This window comes from Mobula hypostoma, chromosome 17 (genome assembly GCF_963921235.1).
Source record: "Mobula hypostoma chromosome 17, sMobHyp1.1, whole genome shotgun sequence".
NCBI classification, from domain to species: Eukaryota; Metazoa; Chordata; class Chondrichthyes; order Myliobatiformes; family Myliobatidae; genus Mobula; species Mobula hypostoma.
This window is the reverse complement of record NC_086113.1, coordinates 22019370-22042402: the sequence shown is the minus strand read 5'-3', so window position 1 is coordinate 22042402 and position 23033 is coordinate 22019370. Positions and strand designations below refer to the sequence as shown.

Genomic DNA, 23033 nt, shown 5'->3' with positions numbered 1-23033 from the left:
CCTTGATGAATGGATTGGGGTAGCCGAAGAGGAACTCACTCGGTCTGTTGTTCGGTGCTGAGGCAACTCAAGTGCAGAGAGATCTTCAGCTCTGTGGGGTGCTTCCCGGCTGGAATTCTCCTTGGTCTCTCCGGACACTTAAGTCTGTGTGCTGCACGTGCGTCACCATTGATCCACATCTAGACTTGCTCTGGTGTATCTTGAGCACTCTGATGTCTTTGCAGACTTTCATAGTTAATAACTTTTACTTTTTATAATCGAAAATATTTAAGGGAACTTTGAGAGCTTTATTTGCCAGTCATTAAGATTATGGATAATCATAATTCTTAATCTTCATGCCCGTTGACTCATTTATTGTCCCAAAGTGCTCAATCTTAGCTTTGACCACAGTTGATGAGAATCCATAGCTCTTTGGTGTAAAGAATTTCAAAGAACTGCAGCTATTTGAAGAAGCTAGTCACCTGTGATCGCTAATACCACATCCAGTGATAATGTAGCTGCCAGTAGAACCATTGTCCTAGCTTCTAACCTTAAAGCCTAAGCAAAATATGGTAACAAAAGGGTAGACCTAGTAAAGTCTCTCAGTGCCAGCAACTAGAGTTTAGCCCTGACCTCGGATACTGTGTGTGTAAGTTTACATATTCTCCCTGTGACTGAGGTTCCTATGGATATTCTGTTTTCCTCCCACATCAAAAATGACTATGGCTTAGTAAGTTATTTGGTTCCTGTAAATTGTCCTTATCTTGTGGGTGAGTGATAAAATCTGGAAGGAGTTGATGAGAATAAAATTGGATTAGTGTATGGAACTTGATGGTTGGCAGATTGTAAAGTTTTTTTCCATGCTATATGATTTTGACTCTTTGAAATATTATATCATCTTGACCATTCAATCTTTGTTCAGAGGAATAAACCTTGCCCATTTCCCTTCTCAGCTCCCATCCAACTGATTAAAGAAATCTGTCCACTGAACATGTTTTGTATTCACTGTAGACAAAATATATTTGTATATGGCTAAGATAAACAAACTCCAACATAATTTGATTTTGTCAAGATCCTGCAACATTGCAAAAAGATTACTTACTCTCTTCAGTCCTTGTGCAACAAAGCCTGGTTTGCAGTTTACCAAACTAACTAATTGCTTGCTGTTTCTCCACGTTAAACTATTTTTCAGTTGATTTCATTATTGAGCATGGAACATTGTTTCATACCAAACTGACAACTTCACACTCCTACATTATACTCTATCTGGCACCCATTTTCTCCATTGCTTAAAAGGCTGTATTTCATTATATCTTTACAGTTTGTTCACTACTGAACTTTGTTTCCATGCAGCCTTGGATATTTTACATAATACTAATTCGTAACCAATAATTGGTTTAGGACTAAGGAACTGTGCAAAAATTCCATCTATTGCTGTGGTACCAGGTTCCTTAGTTGCAAATTGCTGTTTTCAAACAGGAGGAGTAATCATACTGACAATGTGAAAAGCAATTTGAGCAAATTTAAGTAATGTTTAAGTGGTATTCATATACCATCTGTGGTATCCTGTGAATGGTATTACATGTTTGCTGTCTGTAGATGTGCTTTGCAAACCCCAAAAGACACTCTGCATTTCTGGGATCGTAATACGGTTCAACATTCTCTGAAATAAAGCCCAACATGATGTTAAGAACTAAACATAAAACAAGAACATTAATGGGCTCCTTGACCCATACATCTGAGTTACTTAATCAGGACAGCAATCAAAATTTTATAAGTTCTGCTGTTAATTTGCTTTTTTTTAAATCAAGCAGAATTGTAGACAGGGAGAAGCATTTTCCATAATTAAGTTCTAATTATCAGATGCTTCAAAAGTTGTGCAGTGAGATGATTAATACGTACTTCATGTTGCATTTTAATGTTTTAACAATCCTAAAACTTTGTTCACCGTGGTAGTGAATGCAGGGTCCTATTGAATACCATTTGAAAAATCCCCATCGTTAGAATTCATACTGCTATTAAATGGCAAACTCAGAGACCTGGCTACGTCTTTTCAATCTGTTTATACTTTGCAATAAAAACTGCTTTACCAAAGAATGGGGAGTAAAAGTCTTTTTCAGAAAGTAATAAAAATGTGTACTTTTAAAGAATTAGATGAAGGATCTCAGCATGAGGGTTCGATTGTTCATTCCCTTCTATATGTGCTGTCTGACCTGCTGATTTTTCTCCAGTGTTTTATGTTTGTTAGCAATATCTCTTTCATAAAACATGTGGACACTAATTCATGTCTTTTGACCCGTTAGAAGGTCATAATGAATTCCAATAATTTCCCTAGATGTTTGTTGTCAGGCTTATCAACCAATTATCTGCCCTCCAGCAATATTTGCATAAGACTTTAAATCAGATTAAAATAGGCACTTTTGGTTGTAATACAATCTGCTAAGAGGAGATTGTGTTAAATATGAGTCAGATCTGTTTTGTTTCTTTCTATTGCAGTAGCAATTAAGTTAGTGGATGAATTGATTCAGAGAAGTTAGTTTGAAGCTAACCATGACAGCTGGGGAATCTGTATTAGTATTCAGTAAAAGTATTTGGAATTGAGAAGAAAACTTAATCTCAGCAACAATGACCATAAATCTACTGAACTGAGGTGAAGCCGGTGTAGTTTATTACCATCTTTCAGAGAAAGAGATCTGTCCTCCTTACCTGGCCTAGTCTTAACGACTGCACACCCATCCATCACTATACTTGGCTGTTAACTTCAATCTAAGGACTGTTAGTGATAGAAATTAAAATGACCCCAATTCTTGAAATGTGGATATCCTTTTAAAAAGTACTTTTTTTAAAAAAGAGAGCTTGGTTCCTGAAATATTCAATATTTGTATAACAATTCTAACTATGTGGATATTAATAATCAAGTAGTTACTGGGTCTGTAATTTGTATTTGCTATTAACATTGATATCACTTTTATTAGTCAGGATATTTGGGAGTTATGTTGTGAGTTGGAAAAAGTGAATTACGAAGTCCTCACTTGATGTTTTTTGATTCTGCAATTTTTTTTCTTTCCATGAAGCTTCCCAAGGATCTTTCTATTGATACTTCTGGCAAGACTGTTTTGCGGGCATTCAGTCACAGTTCCCAGACAAGAGAAGACAGAAAGAACTCTGAGTTAGAGTCACTTGTAAGGTAGTTACCGACAGTTTTTTTTATTGATGTTTCCTCTGTTTAGGTATAACCATTTCTGTTCTACTTTGAGAATACCTATCTAAAGTTAGTTTTTCATTTAAATGACCAAAAATCAAAACTGTAGGAAAATAAAAAGCTTTATGGAAATCAAAGGAACCATTCAAGGTATTTTCTTGTTTTGCAGTTGTTTCTGCCCTTTTTTGTTATTTCACTCTTCAACCCCAGCAGAACATGATAAATTTTCTTTCTGTTCCTTCAGCAAAGTCTATTTTACTGCTGCTTGTCTTTGAGGTCCCTCGTGCAATAGTAGCTCATTTTTTAGTATCCCATTTCTATTCCTCATCTTCATTGATTAGATTTTGTTTATTTTTTGCTGTTCTTCAGTTTTGTTTTCTTTTCGACCTTTAGTTTTGTCCTCTGGACTTAAATTATTCTGTCTGTCCCTCTGAACCCTAATCTTTCACAGCATTTCACTTTGCTTGTGTATAATTCTAATTTGCACACTGAAAATTAATAATGATACCTTCCTCCCCATTCTCTTCATTGTTGATCCCCTATTGGATTTGTTCAATTGCTGCGTTATTTGCCTCACTGTGGGTGTATTTTCTTAAACATGAAACCCCCTGGTTTCCTTGGTTGCATAAAGTCTAAGGAAGACAACCTCCGACCCCGCCAAACTTGTGAGATTGAAGCGCTGTCCCATCCCAAACCCGTTTGTGTGGATGCTGTGTAATTTGCTACCCTGTTACACATTAGTGCCATGAAATAACACTCAGTACACTGCATACGATTAAAAGATTATATTTATGAATCTTAATTCGACTAAAGGGTTAGTAAAGAAAAGGACCAAAAAAGGAAGAAAAGGGCCTATTTTAATTGAACAGTCAAATGTGCACAAGTTGGAGCTCAAAGTTTCTCCATCGGCACAGATCCTCAATTGATCGCGCCTCAGGCTTTGTCGACTCACGGTCCTGCTCCAAGTCGAATCCTACGACTTCTGTCCTGTGTCTTCCTTTTTCATCTCCTCTCGAGCAAAAGCTCCAAGCCCAACCTTGGTGTCCCTCACCAGAAAAACCTTCCCTTAATTCAACCATTCTAATTGGTTGGCACACATTTCTCCTCATCTCTTATCTTCAACAATAACCCAAACAAGCTGTAAACAGAACAGACTGCTCTTACAGAACTGCTAAATGAAATACATACAGCATAATGGTAAAAATATGAGCCTGGGCATTACGGACACGGGAAGCATTCCAACTTCAAAGTTTAGAACATCACTCCAACTTCACCCTTGCCATTTTCCCAAAGAACAAAAGGTTCAGGTAGTTAACATTATGCTGAATATCTTCACCTTTTTACTTTTATTTCAGGCTAGAGTATTTCCCTAATTGTTTTTGAACTAGAAAATATTTCCAGCAAGAATCCAATTGAGAATTTAAACAAGTGCCCGTGAATAAATGCCTGCCTATACAATTCTGGAAAAAAGTTCCAACCGTCTTTAAAATCCATGTAAATTGAAGTTTTTTATCTGATGTTTGGAAATCTTAAAAAGCGCAATAAATTATTTAAAATTTATTGTTGAAACAAACAGGATCTTTAAGTGATTAAACATCAAGCTAATGATGAATTTTCAAAAGAAAACCTTGAGTTTTCTGTCTTCAGAGGTACAATCGCATCAGTTTGTGTTTCTGTATTCTGCATTATTAGTTTATCGTAGATTATCATAGCCAGCAGTCAAACTAATAATGCAGACTTACAAGGATATTAAGAAACTGCTGACACTGGGCTGAAAAATACATAGTATGTGCAACTGGCTATCTAACATGGGTCTTCTGATTGTAATTGCAGCATGGACAATTAAATCTTTACAACTCCTCCATACTTTGTCCTTCTAATATATTTCAGTCCGGTTTTCTTACCTGATTTCTCATTTCTCTCGACATCCTTCTCCTTTTTTCTATGGCATGACTGTCATGAAGCTTTGTTGTAGTTTGTTCTAACCTGATCCTTGTTACATTCACTCATCAGTGCTTTTGTAGATAATCTCAATAAATATAAAATCTTATTGATGGTATTTCTACTTAAAACATTACTTTAATCTGTTTGATTCACCAGAATTTTAGGAGACCGTTCACCCTATTTTATAGGTTTAGTTCAGAATCAATACATAAAATTCCAGTCTATCTGTTCCTCATGGCCCTCCAAATTAATCAGCCTGTGCATCTTTATTAGTTTAGTTCACATTCAAAGTTGTTATTGTGGAAGAAAAACATTTTGGCAAATTGGGCACCATCTGTACAGAGAGAAATCATGCTACTACTGTCGGCATCAACTGTCTGAAATACTTGTGCTTTCTGCTTTCCTGGATGCTGCTTGATGTGCTATTTAAAGATTTGCATTATCTGAAAGAGAATTGCATTTCTATGGTGTATTTTGTGTTCTTTTCAAGATATTCCAAAGCAGTTTACAAGCGAATGAAGTATTTAAAGTATAATCATTGCTACAATTAGGGAATGTTGCTGCTAGTCAGTGCACAGGAGACTTTTTACAAAAAGAGAAGATAATTTGTCGCCTTTTCAGAATGGTGCCATGGAATTCTATATAGCCAATTTCAGTGTTAAGTTTGGGGCTAGCTCATCTGAAAGTCAGCATCTCCAAAAGGGTCTGGAATGCTTTTGTTGCAAAAGCATTCAGAGTGAATTTGATCTGCAACTTTCTGACTCTTGAGACCAGGGCGTTACAAACTATGCTATTGTAGCGGTGTGCTACATGCAGCGCTAGAATAACCACACTGAGTCGGTAAGTTAGAGTTGCGATGAAAGAGATTTATTCAAACTTCGTGGCCTGCTTTAAAGCCTTCCCGTTCCCGCCCTCCCTGGGGCGGGACTGCTGTGGGGAATGCATATTCCCAGACCCTTTCTGCGCGCGGGATTTTCCCCCTGCTGGTGAAGATGGTCTGGCACCCTTTCTGGGGCCGGCCCTTTGCCTGCGTGCGCTGTTGTGAGCCCGTGTGTGCCAGAAAGTGGGTCATCACATAACCCCCCCCCCCCCGCTCCCCAGAACCGGCGATACCTCCCCCAATGTCCACAGTCTGGATTGGCCTCTGTTTGGGAGGTCTGCCCCTGCGCCGCGGTGCCTGAGCCTAGACCGGCTGTGCCAAGTCCACATGGGCCGGTTTGAGTCGATCCACCGTGAAAACCTCCTCTCTCCCCCCAATGTCCAGCACGAACGTGGACCCGTTGTTCCTGATCACCTTAAACGGCCCCTCGTAGGGCCGCTGTAGCGGTGCCCGGTGTCCGCCCCGTCGTACAAAAAGAAACTTACAGTTCTGCAGGTCTTTGGGTACGCAGGTCGGGCTCTGTCCGTGCTGTGAAGTGGGGATGGGGGCCAGGTTACCGAGCCTCTCCCGTAGTCTGTCCAGGACTGCTGTGGGTTCTTCCTCTTGCCCCCTTGGGGCTGGTATGAACTCTCCTGGGACGACCAAGGGTGCGCCGTACACCAACTCGGCCGACGAGGTGTGCAGATCCTCTTTGGGCGCCGTGCGGATTCCGAGCAGGACCCAGGGAAGCTCGTCCACCCAGTTAGGCCCCTCCAGGCGGGCCATGAGAGCCGATTTCAGGTGACAGTGGAAGCGCTCCACTAGTCCGTTCGACTGTGGGTGGTAGGCAGTTGTGTGGCGTAGCTGAGATCCTAAAAGGTTGGCCATAGCCGACTACAGGCTGGATGTGAACTGGGCGCCCCTGTCGGAGGTAATGTGGGCCGGTACCCCGAAGCGGGCTACCCAGGTTGCAATCAGCGCTCGGGCGCAGGATTTGGAGGTGGTATCGGTGAGCAGGACTGCCTCTGGCCATCTGGTGAGCCGGTCTGTCATAGTTAGGAGGTACCGCGCTCCTCGTGACACTGGCAGGGGCTCCACGATATCCACATGGATGTGGTCGAACCTCCGGCGGGTGGGTTCAAACCGCTGCGGCGGAGCCTTGGTATGCCGCTGCACCTTGGCCGTTTGGCACTGTACGCACGTTTTGGCCCATTCACTGACCTGCTTACGAAGCCCATGCCACACGAACCTGTTGGCGACCAGCCGGACGGTTGCCCTGATGGAGGGGTGCGCTAAGTTGCGAATGGACTTGAAAACCCGCCGGCGCCAGGCTGCTGGGACGATGGGGCGGGGTTGGCCGGTAGCTATGTCACATAGTAGGGTCCTCTCACCTGGGCCTACGGGGAGGTCTTGGAGCTGCAAACCGGAGGCTGCAGTCCTGTAACTGGGGATCTCAGCGCCTGCCTGCTGTGCCTCTGCCAGCGCTGCATAGTCCACCCCCTGGGACAGGGCCTGTATGGTAGGTCTGGAAAGTGCGTCCGCCACGACGTTGTCCTTTCCAGAGACATGCTGGATGTCCGTCATGTACTCGGAGATGTAGGACAGATGTCGCTGCTGGCGGAGCGACCAGGGGTCGGACACCTTCATGAACGCAAAGGTAAGCGTTTTGTGATCTGTGTACGTGGCGAAGGGCCTACCTTCTAAGAAGTACCTGAAATGCTGGATTGCCAGGTATAGTGCCAATAGCTCCCGGTCGAAAGCACTGTATTTGAGTTCGGGTGATCGTAGGTGTTTGCTGAAGAACGCCAGGGATTGCCAGCGACCCTCGATGAGTTGTTCCAGCACTCCACCGACCGCTGTGTTGGATGTGTCCACCGTGAGGGCAGTAGGAACGTCCGTTCTGGGGTGCACTAGCATCACGGCGTTTGCCAAGGCTTCTTTGGTTTTAACAAAAGCGCTTGCGGCCTCTTCGTCCCAGGTAATGTCCTTGTCCTTACCCGACATTAGTGAGCAGGGGTCGCATGGTTCGGGCTGCTGAGGGGAGGAAACAGTGGTAGAAATTCACCATACCCACGAATTCCTGCAGGCCTTTGATTGTGTTGGGTCGGGGGAAGCGGCGGACTGCATCTACCTTGGCGGTCAGCGGGGTTGCCCTGTCTTTAGTAATCCTGTGGCCCAGGAAGTCAATGGTGTCGAGTCTGAACTGGCATTTGGCTGGGTTGATTGTAAGGCCGAATTTGCTCAGGCGGGAGTAGAGCTGGCGGAGGTGGGACAGATGCTCCTGACGACTACTGCTGGCTATGAGGATGTCGTCCAAATAGATAAATGCAAAGTCCAGGTCGCGTCCCACCGCGTCCATTAGCCGCTGGAATGTCTGTGCGGCATTCTTTAGACCAAACGGCATTCGGAGGAATTCGAAAAGTCCGAACGGGGTGATAAGTGCTGTTTTGGGGATGTCGTCCGGATGTGCAGGGATTTGATGGTATCCCCGGAGGAGGTCTACCTTGGAAAAGATCCTTGCGCCGTGTAGGTTTGCTGCGAAGTCTTGAATGTGCGGCACAGGGTAGCGGTCTGGCGTTGTAGCCTCGTTCAGTCTGCGGTAGTCACCGCATGGTCTCCAGCCCCCTGTTGCCTTGGGCACCACGTGAAGGGGGGACGCCCATGGGCTGTCGGACCGTCGTATAATCCCCAATTCCTCCATCTTCTTGAACTCCTCCTTTGCCAGTTGGAGCTTGTCCGGGGGAAGCCTTCGAGCACGGGCGTGGAGGGGTGGTCCCTGGGTCGGGATGTGGTGCTGTACTCCGTGTCTGGGCATGGCTGCCGTGAACTGCGGTGTCAGTACCCTGATGGGAAATCCGCCAGGACCCTAGTGAATTCGTCGTCGGACAGCGTGATGGAGTCCAGGTGTGAGGCTGGCAACTGTGCTTCACCCAGGGAGAACGTTTGAAAAGTCTTGGCGTGGACTAATCGCTTCTCTTGCAGGTCGACCAGCAGGCTGTGGGCTCGTAGAAAATCCGCCCCCAGGAGTGGTTGGGCCATGGCGGCCAGTGTGAGGTCCCACGTGAACCGGCTGGAGCTGAACTGTAGCCGCACCGTGCGGGTGCCGTAGGTTCGTATTGTTCTGCCATTTGCGGCCCTCAGGGTGGGTCCCGGGTCTCTGTTGCGGGTGTTGTAACTCGTTGGAGGTAAGACGCTGATCTCCGCTCCGGTGTCAACCAAAAAGCGGCGTACCGACTGCTTGTCCCAGCTGTACAGGAGGCTGTCCTGATGGCCAGCCACCGTAGCCATCAGCGGCGGCTGGCCCTGGCGTTTCCCGGGAATTTGCAGGGTGGTCTACAGTGGCGGGCCTCCGTGCCCCACCGCTGGTGATAGAAACACCATTGTTCGTTGGGCTCCTCACTCCCGTCGCTGGGCCTGGTCTGGTCTGTCGTTGGGCACGCGGCTTGGTGATCTGTGTGACGGATGCCCCTCTCTCTTTCCTGGCATTCCACAACACATCTGCTCGGGCCTCCACCTCCCGGGGGTTGCTGAAATCTGCGTCGGACACCAGCAGGCATATGTCCTTGGGCAGTTGCTCTAGGAACGCCTGCTCAAACATGAGACAGGGTTTGTGTCCTTCAGCCAGGGCCAGCATCTCGTTCGTTAATGCTGACAGCGGCCTGTCTCCCAAACCATCCAGGTGCATTAAGCGGCGTGCTCGTTCGCGCCGTGAGAGTCCGAAAGTCCTTATGAGCAGGGCTTTGAATGCTGTGTATTTGCCATCCTCCGGGGGCGACTGTATAAACTCCTCAACTTGTGCAGCTGTCTCCTGGTCGAGTGAGCTCAGCACGTAGTAGTAGCGAGTGGACTCCGAGGTTATCTGCCGAATGTGGAATTGTGCTTCTGCTTGTTCGAACCATAATTGGAGTCGCAGCGTCCAGAAGCTTGGCAGTTTTAACGAAACTGTGTGAACAGATGCAGCATCGGTCATCTCTAGTCCAAATATCGTTTGGGCTGTCGGGGTCACCAATTGTAGCGGTGTGCTACACACAGTGCTAGAATAACCACACGGAGTCGGTGAGTTCGAGTTGCGATGAAAGAGGTTTATTCAAACTTCGTGGCCTGCTTTAAAGCCTTCCCGTTCCCGCCCTCCCTGGGGCGGGACTGCTGTGGGGAATGCATATTCCCAGACCCTTTCTGTGCGCGGGATTTTCCCCCTGCTGGTGAAGATGGCCTGGCGCCCTTTCTGGGGCCGGCCCTCTGCCTGCGTGCGCTGTTGTGAGCCGGTTCGTGTGTGCCAGAAAGTGGGTCGCCACACTACCCTGTTTTGCTTTCATAATTTACTCAGTGACCCAGGTGAATGGAACCAGTTTTCGAGCTGCCTCTTTCTGTGCTCCACAATTTTACCACTGTTTCTGAGCAGTTCACTTCTGTACTGCTCCTTGGTACTCATTTATCCTTCTAGTCATGTGTCTCTGTTCTCTAGAGCAAAATTAAATGAAATTGTAGGACTTTAAAACTTCGCATTGTTCTCGATTGCTTTGGATCGCAAGAGCAAACTACCTTGTTTATTTTCTTTAATCTAAGCAAAATATAAATGTATCTTTAATGATCAGACTTTAATACATATTAGCTGAAGCCTTTGCTGTATGAATGGAGTTTATTTGGAAAAACACTATATACGTGGTGTCAAATGGGAATTGGTTTAGATTCTTGTTCTTTACAATTTTACTTAGTCACTTCTCAGCAGATTTAAATTGACTTTGTTATTACTGTGAAATATTGATTTTTTTTTAATCGTCTTTTGCTTCTGGTGTGGTTGTTGCTCCGCTGTTGTCTAGTGCAAAGAGTGAAGTTATTTCTTGATCTTTATCCATTAGGCAACTCTTCTTGTCACCACCTCGTTCCTTCTTAAGAAGTGAACACGTTCATGAATTCTTTGGGAAGTCTTCCGACCATAGTCAGTATCACAGTAAGTAATCAGTGTTGTGCAAGGTTTATGGAATCATTGACGTGTGTGCATTCTTCAACTGTTTTCTTGCAGAACCATCTTCATAGGGTTTTTAATCTTGAGCTGCCTCCTGGATATAACTCAGTCTTTTAAAAAAAACACCGGGAACCTGAAGAACCATAATGCTAGAAATGTTTGAGTGAGACAGACTCTGGAAAGAGAATATATTAATATTTCAGCTCTAACTCTTTCAACTCAGGGAAAAACATGTTAGAATATCAAAAGAAATGGTAATGATTGGCACTGCAATTGAAAATGGGGATTAAATGATCTGAAAGCACATAACTGTATTGAGCTTTTTACATATAAGTTGTGCATTGGAAGCCTTCTGAGTCTGTTCTGCCATTTAATTTAATAAGGTTGTGGTTAAAATGATCAACATTATACCATTGTCTATTGTAGATACCCTCCCATGTCCTTATCAAGACGGTCTACCTCTAAGTTCAAAATATTCAAATACTGTTTGCACTGCACTTTGAGGAAGGGTTCTAAGCACTGACTGCTCACAAAAAAAATTTCTCATCTATTTTAAATGGGCCACTCCTCATTCTGCCACGGGAATATGGGGAAAAATTCCAGTTTCTTTCACAAGAGAAGATATCCTCTTTTCTGAACTCTAGCCTAGTCTGTCTAACCTTTTCTTTAAAACCAACTTCCAGTTCTACAATCAGTCTAATAAACATCTGAACTGCTTTCAGCACTCTAACCCTTCCTGAAATAGGAAGACCAATATTATAGGCATTACTCTAAATGTGGTCTCACCAATGCCTTATGAAATGCAACCTCCCTATTTCTGTATTCAATCCTTTTAGCAATAAACAGTAACTTTGTGTTAGCATTGTTAATTACTTGCTTTAACCTGCAAATTAGCCGTTTGTTAATGATCCACTCAGTCACTGAAATCTCTCTACAAGTCTCTCATGACTGAAATGATTGTTTACCTTTTTCCTCCCAAAATCAATGTTTCACATTTTACAGCATTATTCTTCATTTGCCAATTCTTTGCAATTCACTTAACCTACCTATGTACCTTTTGTCATGGTGTGTGCTCCTTTTCGCAAGTTATTTTCCCACCATGAAATTTGCAAATTTGGCTACCATACATGCAGTACTTTCATCCAAATGATTTGTATAAATGGCAAAATAAATGTATACCCCAACAATGATCCTTGTGCCACATACTGATTACGTGTTAACCATTTAGAGAAAGCTCCATTTTTGTTAACTTCCTTTCTGTTCATACCAATGCTATCACTTGCATCATGAGCTTCAATCTCTACCATAACCTCTAATGCTGTACTGTATCAAAAGCCTTCTGTAAATCTAAGCATATTACATCTACGCTTTTGACACAACATGCAGCATTTTTTTTCTGGAAATGCCAATGTGAAATGTGACTTTGGATCTTTAATTTCCAATAATTAGTATTAATTCTTCGTAAACTGGCCTGTTTACCTCAATGTTTAGCTTTGATGAAAGTGGAGGCATGGAGTAATACAGAGGGAAATCACAGAAAACTGAACACATTGATTAATATATGGCTGTATAATGATTGGGTGGAAAATAGGTGTGTGAGATTGAAATTAATTTAAATCTAAGGCTAAAAGTTTTGTTAGAGGTACAGTATTAAGGGATATATGACCATTATTGGTCATGATCTCTGAAAATGCTAAAAGCGCTCAGTAGGCCATGCAGCATCTGCAGATTTACTAGATAACAATGGGTCAGGCTCGGCATTTTCAGACTTTTATTTTGAATATTGAACATCTGCAGTTTTTTTGCGTTTCAGTCGTGATCATGATGAGTGGATGAATTGGGTAGAGTGGCTGATCAGTTAATCCTTTTCCCATGAGTCGGATGTAGGAATTCCAAGGTTATTTTTGTAAAAGATTACAGAAGTGGAGATAGACACTGGGGCTGGAGATTTAAATACCAAGAATTGGAATATTCTAGTTTTGGCTCTTGAAGTCCTTGTATGGGTTGGGCTGTAGAATTGGATTGGAGTAGTTGGATATGATAGTGATTAACAAAGATGGTTTCAATAGCAATTGAACCGAGTTGGGTTAGAGAAATGGTCTTGTCTCATAAAGAGAAAATATCTGATGTTGAAGGGTCCTTGAGGCTCTTCAAACTCTCAAAAAAAAAAGTTTGTGAAGAAAGAAAATGCTCTCATGAGGGCAAGTAACTTGAAGCTATTTCACTGCAGCCTGATGAGGCCTTTTATAGTCTTTGCATAGTTAGGTTGATAATGTTCACTGAATAATGAAGATTTGGGTTTTGTTGTTTACATTGCCTCATACTTTTGCAGCAGATTTACAGCCAGTGTTAAAATTGTCTAAATCTGCAGAGCACTTCAAAGAAGACAGTTCTGAAGCTTCCAGTCAGGAAGAAGGTACATGTCTTTGCATTCTGTGCTTGTGCTTTTTAACATTGATCCTGTTAATTGAGTACGACACCTGTAGAGCTGAATGGGTATTTCAACTAGTTTCTTCAAGGGCATTAACAATGCAAGCATTGTTAAATTCCAGTGTGCCAGAATATATAATGTCGACAATGAATGGTTTGGAGAAACCACGTCATTTCAAAGTTAATTACAATTGCTTTAATTGGATTGTGAAGCCCTTGATCTGGAAAGGTCACCAACTAGAATATAAGCATTGAAATGTGGACTGCTTATTTCCAGTTAATTGCTACTGTCAAAACAAAATATGTTTGAACACTTTTTAAAATGTTCATATGGAATAAGTTCCACCGATTTCAATCTTGGGTGAGATGGAATCACAGATATGGCAACTTAAATGTAGAAATTAAACAGAAAACTCTTTAGGTTTCTTGTGTGATGGCTAAAAGAGCATTCTAATTTAATTTCACTTCCCAGATCTATCTGTAGTTTTGTAGATTGACGCATCAAATGTAATGATGTCTTGTGTCTCTGCCACTTTTTCAGACAATGAGTCAAAGACGTTCATCACTGCTTTAATGAATTTTTTTTGTTGCATTCTTGTCTGATTCTTTGGAAATCACTTTAAATCAGTGTTTTCTAGTTATTGGCCTTTCTTTTGGGGAAAATGGGTCCTTCATATTCATTTTCTAGACGGAGATATGCAAGTGTATTTGGAATTGGTCTATTATTGTCAGATTTGCTGATTTTCAGTGGAAAGCTTGTCTTGCATAATGATCATACAGATCAATTGATTGCATAATGCATTGAAATATTATAAATTAAAACAATAATAGAACATAATGAAGTGCAACAGCTACAGAGGAATTGTATTATAACAGCAGGATAGAAACTGCCCTTGAGTGTGGCAGTACATGCCCAGTGGGAGAGGGCAGAAGAGGGAATATCAGAATCAAGTTTATTATCACTGATGTACTCTATGAAGTTTGTTTTACAGCAACAGTACAATGCAAGATATTACTATAAGCTACAAAAATAAGTAGTACAAAGACGAAAAATGAGGTAGTGTTTATAGGTTCGTGCATTGTCTGGAAATCTGATGACGGGGAAGAAGCTTTTCTTAAAACATTGATTGTGGGTTTTAAGATTCTTTTACCTCCTCCATGATATGGTAAAGAAGAAATATCTGAGATGGTGAACACCTTTAATGAAGATGCTGCCTTCTTGAAGAACCAACTCTTGAAGATGTCATCAATGGAAGGAAGGATGGGGTTATGTCCATGCTGGACTTGGTTGAGCCTACAGCCCTCTGCATCCCTTTGTGATCTTGTGCATTGGAGGCTCCACATCAGGCTACGATACAATCAGTAATAGTGCTCTCCACCATACATCAGTAGAAATTTTCAGGAGTCTGGTGACATACCAAATCTCCTCCATCTCTTCATGAAGTAGAGCTGTTGATGTGCTGCCTTTGATTGCATCAGGGTGTCAACAGTTCGGCAAATCAATCCTGGGCCCAACACAAAGGACCTTGAAGGTGCTCACTCTTTCCATCACTGACCCTTCTGAGGGCTGGTGTGCATTCTCCCAACTTCCCTCTCCTGTAGTCCATAATCAATTCCTTGATCTTCCTGTCACCGAGTAAGAGACTATTGTTGTGACGCCACTCAGCAAATCAGTCTCATTATTATATACCTCTTTGTTGCCTGGGATGGTGAGGTTTTTGATTATGCTGCCTGCTTTGCTGAGGGATTGAGTCCATGGAGGGGTGACTGGTTTCTGTAATGTTTTGAGCTGTATCCACAACTTCCTGCAGTGTCTTTCAGTCACAGAGCAGTTACCACACCAAGCCATGATGCATCTGGGTAGGAGATTTCTATGGTTTGCTTCAAAAATTTCTCAGATTTTGTTGGAGACCGACTAAATTTCTTTAGCCTCCTGATGAAGTAGAATTATTGATTAACTTCCTTGCCTCTGGTGTTAAGAAATGGTTTGTAAGCCTTTGTAGGAAGAGGATTTTAGTACAGTAGCAAGACAGTCTTCCAAATTTTTCTCAGGCCTTTGGGAGACCCCATCTAGAGTATTATGTACAATTTTGATATGTCTGCTCAAGAATAACATTACAAAAGTTTGCCAAACTGGTTCCTAGGATGGTGAGACTGAAGTATGAGGATATTAAATAAACAGCTGTGTATTCATTGGAACTCAGAAGAATGAGTGGGAATCTAATTAAAATTTATAAGGTCTTGACAGAGCTAGACAGTTGAATGTGGGGAGAAAGTTTCTCTTGTGTATCCAGAGCCAATGATCATTGTCTCTGGTTACATAGCAAATGATTTACAACAGGTTGGAGGTGAAACTTTGCCAAAATGTGGTAAGTATATGGAATTTCCCTTTGCAGAGGGTCGTGGAGGTAAAACTGCTGAATATTTGAAACTTATGTAGATTCAATGACATGAAGCGGAATTGGGAAAGAGTAGGAATATCTAATTGGGATAGATGATCAGCCATGAATCTATTGAATGGTGAGCAGGCATGACAGGCTGAATGGGTTGCTCATTTTGTTTCTCTTGCGTCTCAATTAAATCAGTTGCCTACATTCTACAGAGATGCTTACAACTTAGATAGTGTTTCCTCAGAATGAAGATTTGTCACTCCTGAAAGCAACTCATAATCCCTTCCTGTTTGGAGTTTATACATTGTCTTCAATTTAATTATTTAGAGATGGTGCGGAATATGTCCTTATGGCCCAGCGAGCTACGCCACCCAGCAACCCGCTGATTTAACCCTAGCCTAATCAGTACAATTTACGATGACCAATTAACATAATAGCCAATACATGCTTGGACTGTGGGGGGAAAACCAGAGCACCCATAAGAAATCCATGTCGTCACAGGGAGAGCATACAAACACCTTACAGATGGTGCTGAAATTGATCTCTGCTCCAGGCTGGAATAGTGCCACATTAATTACTAATCTACTGTGGTTGCAATGTGTCCCAAAGTAATCTACAGCAGGAGTATCAAATAAAATGTGACATTAGTCAACAAAAGTATGTTAGGCAGACAAGGAAAAGCCTGATGAGGTTTGTAAAGAGCCTCTTGAGGCAGGGAAAAAAGATGAGGGTATTCTAGAAATTTCACTAAAGATGAAGCTGTTGATGAAAACATGGGTGCATTGGGAATGATCAAGAAGTTGAAATTTGAGATGTGGAAACTCTTACGGGACATAGGCCAGAGGAGATGGAGAGGAATGATCAAAATGAGATTTGAACACAAGGGTGCAAACTTTCCAAATTAAAGGCATTTAACTGGGAGCCAATATGTCAGGAAGGAAGCTTGATGGCTAAGTGGAATTGAGGGTAATTTAGGCGAAGACCTGTAGGGGTTTGTGCAATCTTAAGTTTGCAGGGAACAGAATGGAGTTTAAAGATATATAACTTTTTCAGAGTCAGATGAACAGATTTGTCATGATTAGAATGGAAGTGGGTCGTTGTAATGGTACCATGGATCTGTGGCTTGGAGTTCAACTTGACACCAATTGTGTAACGCAAACATGAGGAATTCTGCAGATGCTGGAAATTCAAGCTACACACATCAAAGTTGCTAGTGAACGTCCTGACGAAGGGTCTTGGCCCGAAATGTCGACTGTACCTCTTCCTAGAGATGCTGCCTGGCCTGCTGCATTCACCAGCAACTTTGACCAATTGTGTAAATTGTTTATTTTGGATGCAGACCCGGGAAAAAGGAAAATTGTTAACTAGTTGGTTGGAAAATAGGAATTACTAACTGTTAGTGGTTAGATAGAGAAGTATGTAATGTGTATCTGTGGAAATGGCTTTTCAATTTTTTGAATACCAATACATAAGGTGTAGATGGCGAAGGCACATTGTGACAAATTCTGTGCCTTATTCAGTCTCCCATAGATAAATAGTTGCCCATACAACATTCCTTGTGTTAGCCCTTCACCTTCCACTTTCTCCCCACCCCCCCCCCAAATAAATCTCTAATTTAATACAATTGAAATTAATGTTATGTCACTTTTGGATAGAGAACTAATCAAGGTAATGAATTTAATTTAGTGGAGCAGAAATTGCTACTCTAATATGATTTTTAAAGTAGAAATGGTGCTTAATTTGATCAATTGGTAATGATGCTGCGTGAATACAGTTGTATATTCAGATCGTTTTAAAAGCTTCATGATTTATTGTGTTGAACATATCTTGTAAAACTATGAACTGACTAAAACAATTCTGCAGTATTGACACCACATTTTAGTGGATATGTTGGCAGCTAATTTATTAAATTGTTGATAATATTTAGTGTATTTGAAGTATGCCTGACATTGTGAAGCCACAACTCGTGTTCTTATCATGCATTTTTGCCATTCCAGAGGCTTATTAAGTCTCTGTCCTCATCAATGTAGTCCATATCCATTGGTTATATCTTGTCCTGAATTTCCAATCCTTTGAAGAGATTTTGTGGATGAAACATTGAGAAATGTAACTTGGGATTTTATTTTTGAACAGGAAAGTGAAATTTAAAGCTATATAGGAAATTGTATTTGTGATGCTGGAAGGTATCTCAAAATTGAGTGTGGGGAAATTACCCCTTTCAGTAATAACTACTTTGAGAGAGAAAAGATTGGACCATAATTTTAAGTAGGATTTTAAATATTTTTTTAGATGGAAAGCAGCAAACGATTCATTACAAAAACATGGGGAAAGCTAGAGGCTGCAGGTAAGACCAGTAACTTTCTTGATTATGTAGTAATTGTTTGGTGTAGAAATGCAAACCACTACTGGTGGCTTCGCAATTCAAAAGAAAGTTTGAGAAATCCACATTCATTTCTATTTTAAACATGCAAATACAATGCCATATTTAATCTTTTTTAACATTTAAAGTACTGCTTCCAAGTTCTTTGTGAAGTTGGTCTATGATATTAAAACCTTCACCTTTTAATGTGTGAGGTTGCTTTTCAAATTTATTCTTGAATTCCTAGATTGAAGCAGAATTGTGAAGGAATGAGAAAATTAACTTGTTTTCAAAATGGCAGATTATATTTAGTTTTAATGCTGTATACGCCTACTGTCTACTACATGGGTTAGTGGGGGAGATTGTTGGCTGTGAATACTATTTCTGGTCATGCTTAAAAAAAGATTATCACTTCATTATGGTGTGCTTCCCCTGAACTGCTTTCCCTTTCTATTTACAGTGTCCCTAGTGTTAAATCTCCAGGAGCTGTTGTAGGTTTACAGCACTCTGAACAGAACGGTGCACTGGACTGGAGGAAAAGGAGCTACAGCACAAAACACAGCACTGAGCACTGTACAGCTATGATGGAGCATGTAGGTGTGAAATTTTGTTTGCTTTAATCTTATTGCTCTTGTCAAACATTTTGAACTCTTGACACCTCGAGGCTCTTGATTTTTAAAATTACTATCCATCCTTTGCACTTTCTCTTCTGTTTTTCTCTGCTTTTTGATTTTACATCAAGTGTTACTGTTTAAGCCAGGAGTTACCCGACCTGGAGTCCACGGACCTCTTGCTTAATGGTATTGGTCCATGGTGTACAAATGTTTGGGAAATCCTGTTTTCTCTTGCAGCACACTGCTGTGTCTGGCCCTTAAAGACTCCCATAGTCTAGTTAGTTCTGATTTCTGTTTTTAAGTATTTTCTCCCAAGAGGAAGAACACATGGACTTTCCTTTATCCAGTAGAGCTGTGAATTTTGTGCTCTTTCTGCCTTAACTTTAATTCAACTGTTTGAATCTGATTAACTTGCCACAATCATAAAATCTTAAATGGTGACTAACTTTAGAAAATCCCTGAGCTTTATTCTTCCCCCACCCTGAACCTCTGACTTCAAAAAAAAAAGAGTATTGGGTTGGACTGGTTATTTTGTAAATATTGTTTCCCACTTTAACATTCACTGATCTTCCTCAGCATCGCTGGCTTTTTTGACATCTAGTTTTGCCAATAATGTCAGAAGTTATTAAACATAATATTAATTATTGTACCACCTCCTCCTCCTCCTCGTCAGAGCAAGCAATTCTGATCTCTAGTGAAAGTTATAATAGGAAATCTCTGGCAATGGATTGGTTAGGGAGTTTCTGCCAGCATCTGCCCTATACTTGCCAAAACCCTGAGCTGGCAGCGTAAGGACTAACTAATATGTAGTACATTGTCAGTCTTCGGTCTCTGTTGAAATGAAATTAAAACTGTTCCAGCATGCTTCACCATAATTTGGATTGAGAACTATTGTTCAGTGTGTAATGGTTCTGACTTATTTTCCATCAAGTCCCTAAAATAAATGCTCCTGAAGCTTTTTTGGAATTTACAATGTTTTGATGTTTGAAATTAGTACCTTATGTTAAGAAAGCTTGACTGGCGAGATTTCAGTACAGAGTTCTTCAAAGTTGAAGTTTCCATCTCTTGCCTCACTAGCTTGAATTACATGCTGTTTATCAGTAGGTATTTTGGAATTTTTGGAGGGATTGTGCAGATAGTTCATTAAAGGAAATATGGATAAACTGAGAATCCTCAAATTTAATGGAAATTTGGTTGGAATTCTGTGGTTGAGTTAATTGTTGTTTTGGTAGATTAGGAACTTGGAATATTTTTCATTTGTTTTCCTGGACTTTAGTTCACCTTGCCAAAAGCTACTGTCATTTCTGTAGCTTGAATTGAATTGATTTTATTTCTTACATCCTTCACATGCATGAGGAGTAAAAATCTTTACGTTATGTCTCTGTCTAAATGTGCAATCATGGTAATTTATAATAATTTATAATAGAACAGTCAGTGTAATATAAGAGTACACTCAGATCAGCGTGAGTTAATCAGTCTGATGGCCTGGTGAAAGAAGCTGTCCCAGAGCCTGTTGGTCCTGGCTTTTATGCTGCAGTACTGTTTCCCGGATGGTAGCGGCTGGAATAGATTGTGGTTGGGGTGACTTGAGTCCCCAGTGATCCTATGGGCCCTTTTTACGCATCTGTCCTTGTAAATGCCCTGAATCATGGGAAGTTCACAACAGCTGATGCGTTGGGCTGTCCGCACCACTCTCTGCAGAGTCCTGCGATTAAAGAGGTACAGTTTCCATACCAGGCAGTGATGCAGCCGGTCAGGATGCTCTCAATTGTGCCCCTGTAGAAAGTTCTTAGGATTTGGAGGCCCATACCAAACGTTCTCAACCGTTTGAGGCGCTGTTGTGCCTTTTTCACCACACATCTGGTGTGTACAGACCACGTGAGGTCCTCGGTGATGTGGATGCTGAGGAGCTTAAAGCTGTTTACCCTCTCAACCCCAGATCCATTGATGTCAATAGGGGTTAGCCTGTCTCCATTCCTCCTGTAATCCACAACCAGTTCCTTTGTTTTTGCGACATGGTGGAAAATAAGGAGACTAGTGAATCTTGGTAAATTGTACAGTTTTGAAACTATATTTAATGTGCACAGCAACACACACAAGTTGCTGGAGGAACTCGGCAAGCCTGGCAGCATCTATGAAAAAGAGTAAAACAGTCGATGCTTCTCGCTGAGACCCTTCATCGGGACTGGAGATTTTCTCGTGTTTGTGATTCTATGTTTTACGTGGCTGGAAGAAGGGACTTGGAAGATGCAGGATGTGAACACTGGACAAACATGCAACTGGTAACTCCGGGGCTGAGAGGTGAACTTCACTGAAGTCACTTATAACGGAAGCTGTGTGTTTTTTGGAATAGCATGCAGAGCAGAGATGAGGAATAACTTGGTTACAGTACAAGTATGATTGTGATGTATGTGCAAGCATCTGATGAAGACCATGACACCACAAGTGAAATGGTGTTGATCATAGTTGGGAGAAAAAGTCAAAGGTACCAGCAGAGATGTTTGAACTGTCTGAGAAAACAAGTAAGGAAGGGGCCTGAAGAGATCTTGGCTGGTGTATTTAATGCTATTCTGTCGCTAAGTAAATAACAAAATGTAATTTGCTGCAGGTAATTATGATGTTATAAGATGTATAATGTTTTAGAATGTATAATGGGGATATTCAGTCAGGATTCACATTTTTGAGGTGCAACTGTGTGAATATGTATATGTAAGGATATATCTGGACTTAATTTCCTTCTGTTAAAAAGTCTGTTGGTGGTCATATCGATTGTTAAAAGGTCAAGTTAGAGTGGATGTGAAGAGGATGTTTCCTTTTGTGGATGAGCACAGCCTCAAAATAGAGGGATTCTATTTAGAAGATAGGTGAGGAATTTCTTTAGCCAGAGTGTGGTGAGTCTATGGAATTCATTGTTACAGGCGGTTGTGGAGGCCAAGTCAATAGGTGCATTTAAGTTAGAGGTTGATGGTTGTTGGAACAGTTGGCGTGAAAAGTTATGGGGAAAAGGCAGGAGAATGACATTTAGTGGGAAATGGATCAGCCATGATGAAATAGTGGAGCAGACTCAATGGGCTGAATGGCCTAATTCTGCTTCTATGTCTTACAAGATTGAAAAGTGGACTGTAGGACACAGGACATAGGAGCAGAGTTCGGGCATTTGACCTGTTGTGTCTGCTCTGCCATGTGGTCATGGCTGACTTACTGCTGTTAATCCAATAGATAAGTAAATTTTCATCTTTTAATTAGAACTTTAATAATATGGGACGGGGTGGAGATGGTACCAGGATTCTGGCGCCTGTGACTTCCTTCCTCTGTGCCTGTAATAAATTTCTGCTATATTAACATAATAAATTCTTATCTTAAATTCTTGAACCCTGCAAGTAAGTACTCTGGAAAGAATAACTTCCATTATTTATTAGTATATTAATTTTTAAATTGCAAATCTTGTGTCTTGAGAACATAACTAACAATTCACAACATCAGTTATACATTGTCTTATACCATATCTGTATTTACCATTTTGAAAAGGAGTGTGTATTTAAAATATACTGAAACTGCAGGATTAGAGTAATTGGATATGGTTGGTATAGACCAAGAACGCCAAAGGGCCTGATGGTGCTATACAATTCAAAGACTGTATTCTGTAGGTGAGTGTTGGAACTAATGAGTTTTAGGACAAATGGATTACAGGTAAATTGAGTGGGAGAATGGGATCAATCTGATCTGGCATAATCAGTGGGATGAACGACCTTTTATTTGTAGGGTATTATAGAAATATACCTGTTCATATTGAATACTTTTTTAAAACTATCTCCCTAAATGTAACCACCCTCTTCAAAGATTTATGCATATATATTTTCTTATTTATTCCTGCATTGTCTTAAAACTATGCCATTTAGTTCATAATATACTGCAGAATGTTTTGGAGAAAGGATTATATTTTCTTTAGTTATAAAATAACTTGGATGCTGAAAGCAAATGCTGAAATATTGGAGTACAGGATGCACAAAAATGCCATTTTGGTTTGTTTTTCCTGTACCTTACTCCATGAATAAATGTCCAATGAATACTAATCATGCATTTATTTTTGTTTGACTGCTGTAGTGTTTGACAGAAGATAAAAGAAATACTGCTTCTGGGAGTAAAAAGCTGAACACTCGGATCGATGTGTATGTATTTAAATATCATTTGTAATTAAAACTGTGTTTAAGCATTGAGTGAGGCAAGGAATTAATTTTAACTGAATATCACTGGGAAGGAAAGAGTTGGAAGTCTAAATCAGGAAGAGAA

At 41.2% G+C, this 23033-nt stretch overlaps 1 protein-coding gene across 2 annotated transcripts in view; it reads left to right on the top strand.

Moving 5' to 3' along the window:
• The window catches only part of LOC134357890 (zinc finger CCHC domain-containing protein 2-like), a 68357-nt gene that overhangs the window by 29118 nt on the left and 16206 nt on the right, over window positions 1–23033 (top strand). The window contains exons 5-10 of one of the 2 annotated variants that reach the window (XM_063069634.1): window positions 3054–3166; window positions 10844–10935; window positions 13322–13366; window positions 18060–18114; window positions 18590–18722; window positions 22848–22912. In XM_063069634.1, the coding sequence (XP_062925704.1) occupies window positions 3054–3166; window positions 10844–10935; window positions 13322–13366; window positions 18060–18114; window positions 18590–18722; window positions 22848–22912 (503 nt within the window). The remainder of the gene's footprint in view (window positions 1–3053; window positions 3167–10843; window positions 10936–13321; window positions 13367–18059; window positions 18115–18589; window positions 18723–22847; window positions 22913–23033) is intronic. The other variant, XM_063069635.1, reaches the window with a different exon arrangement.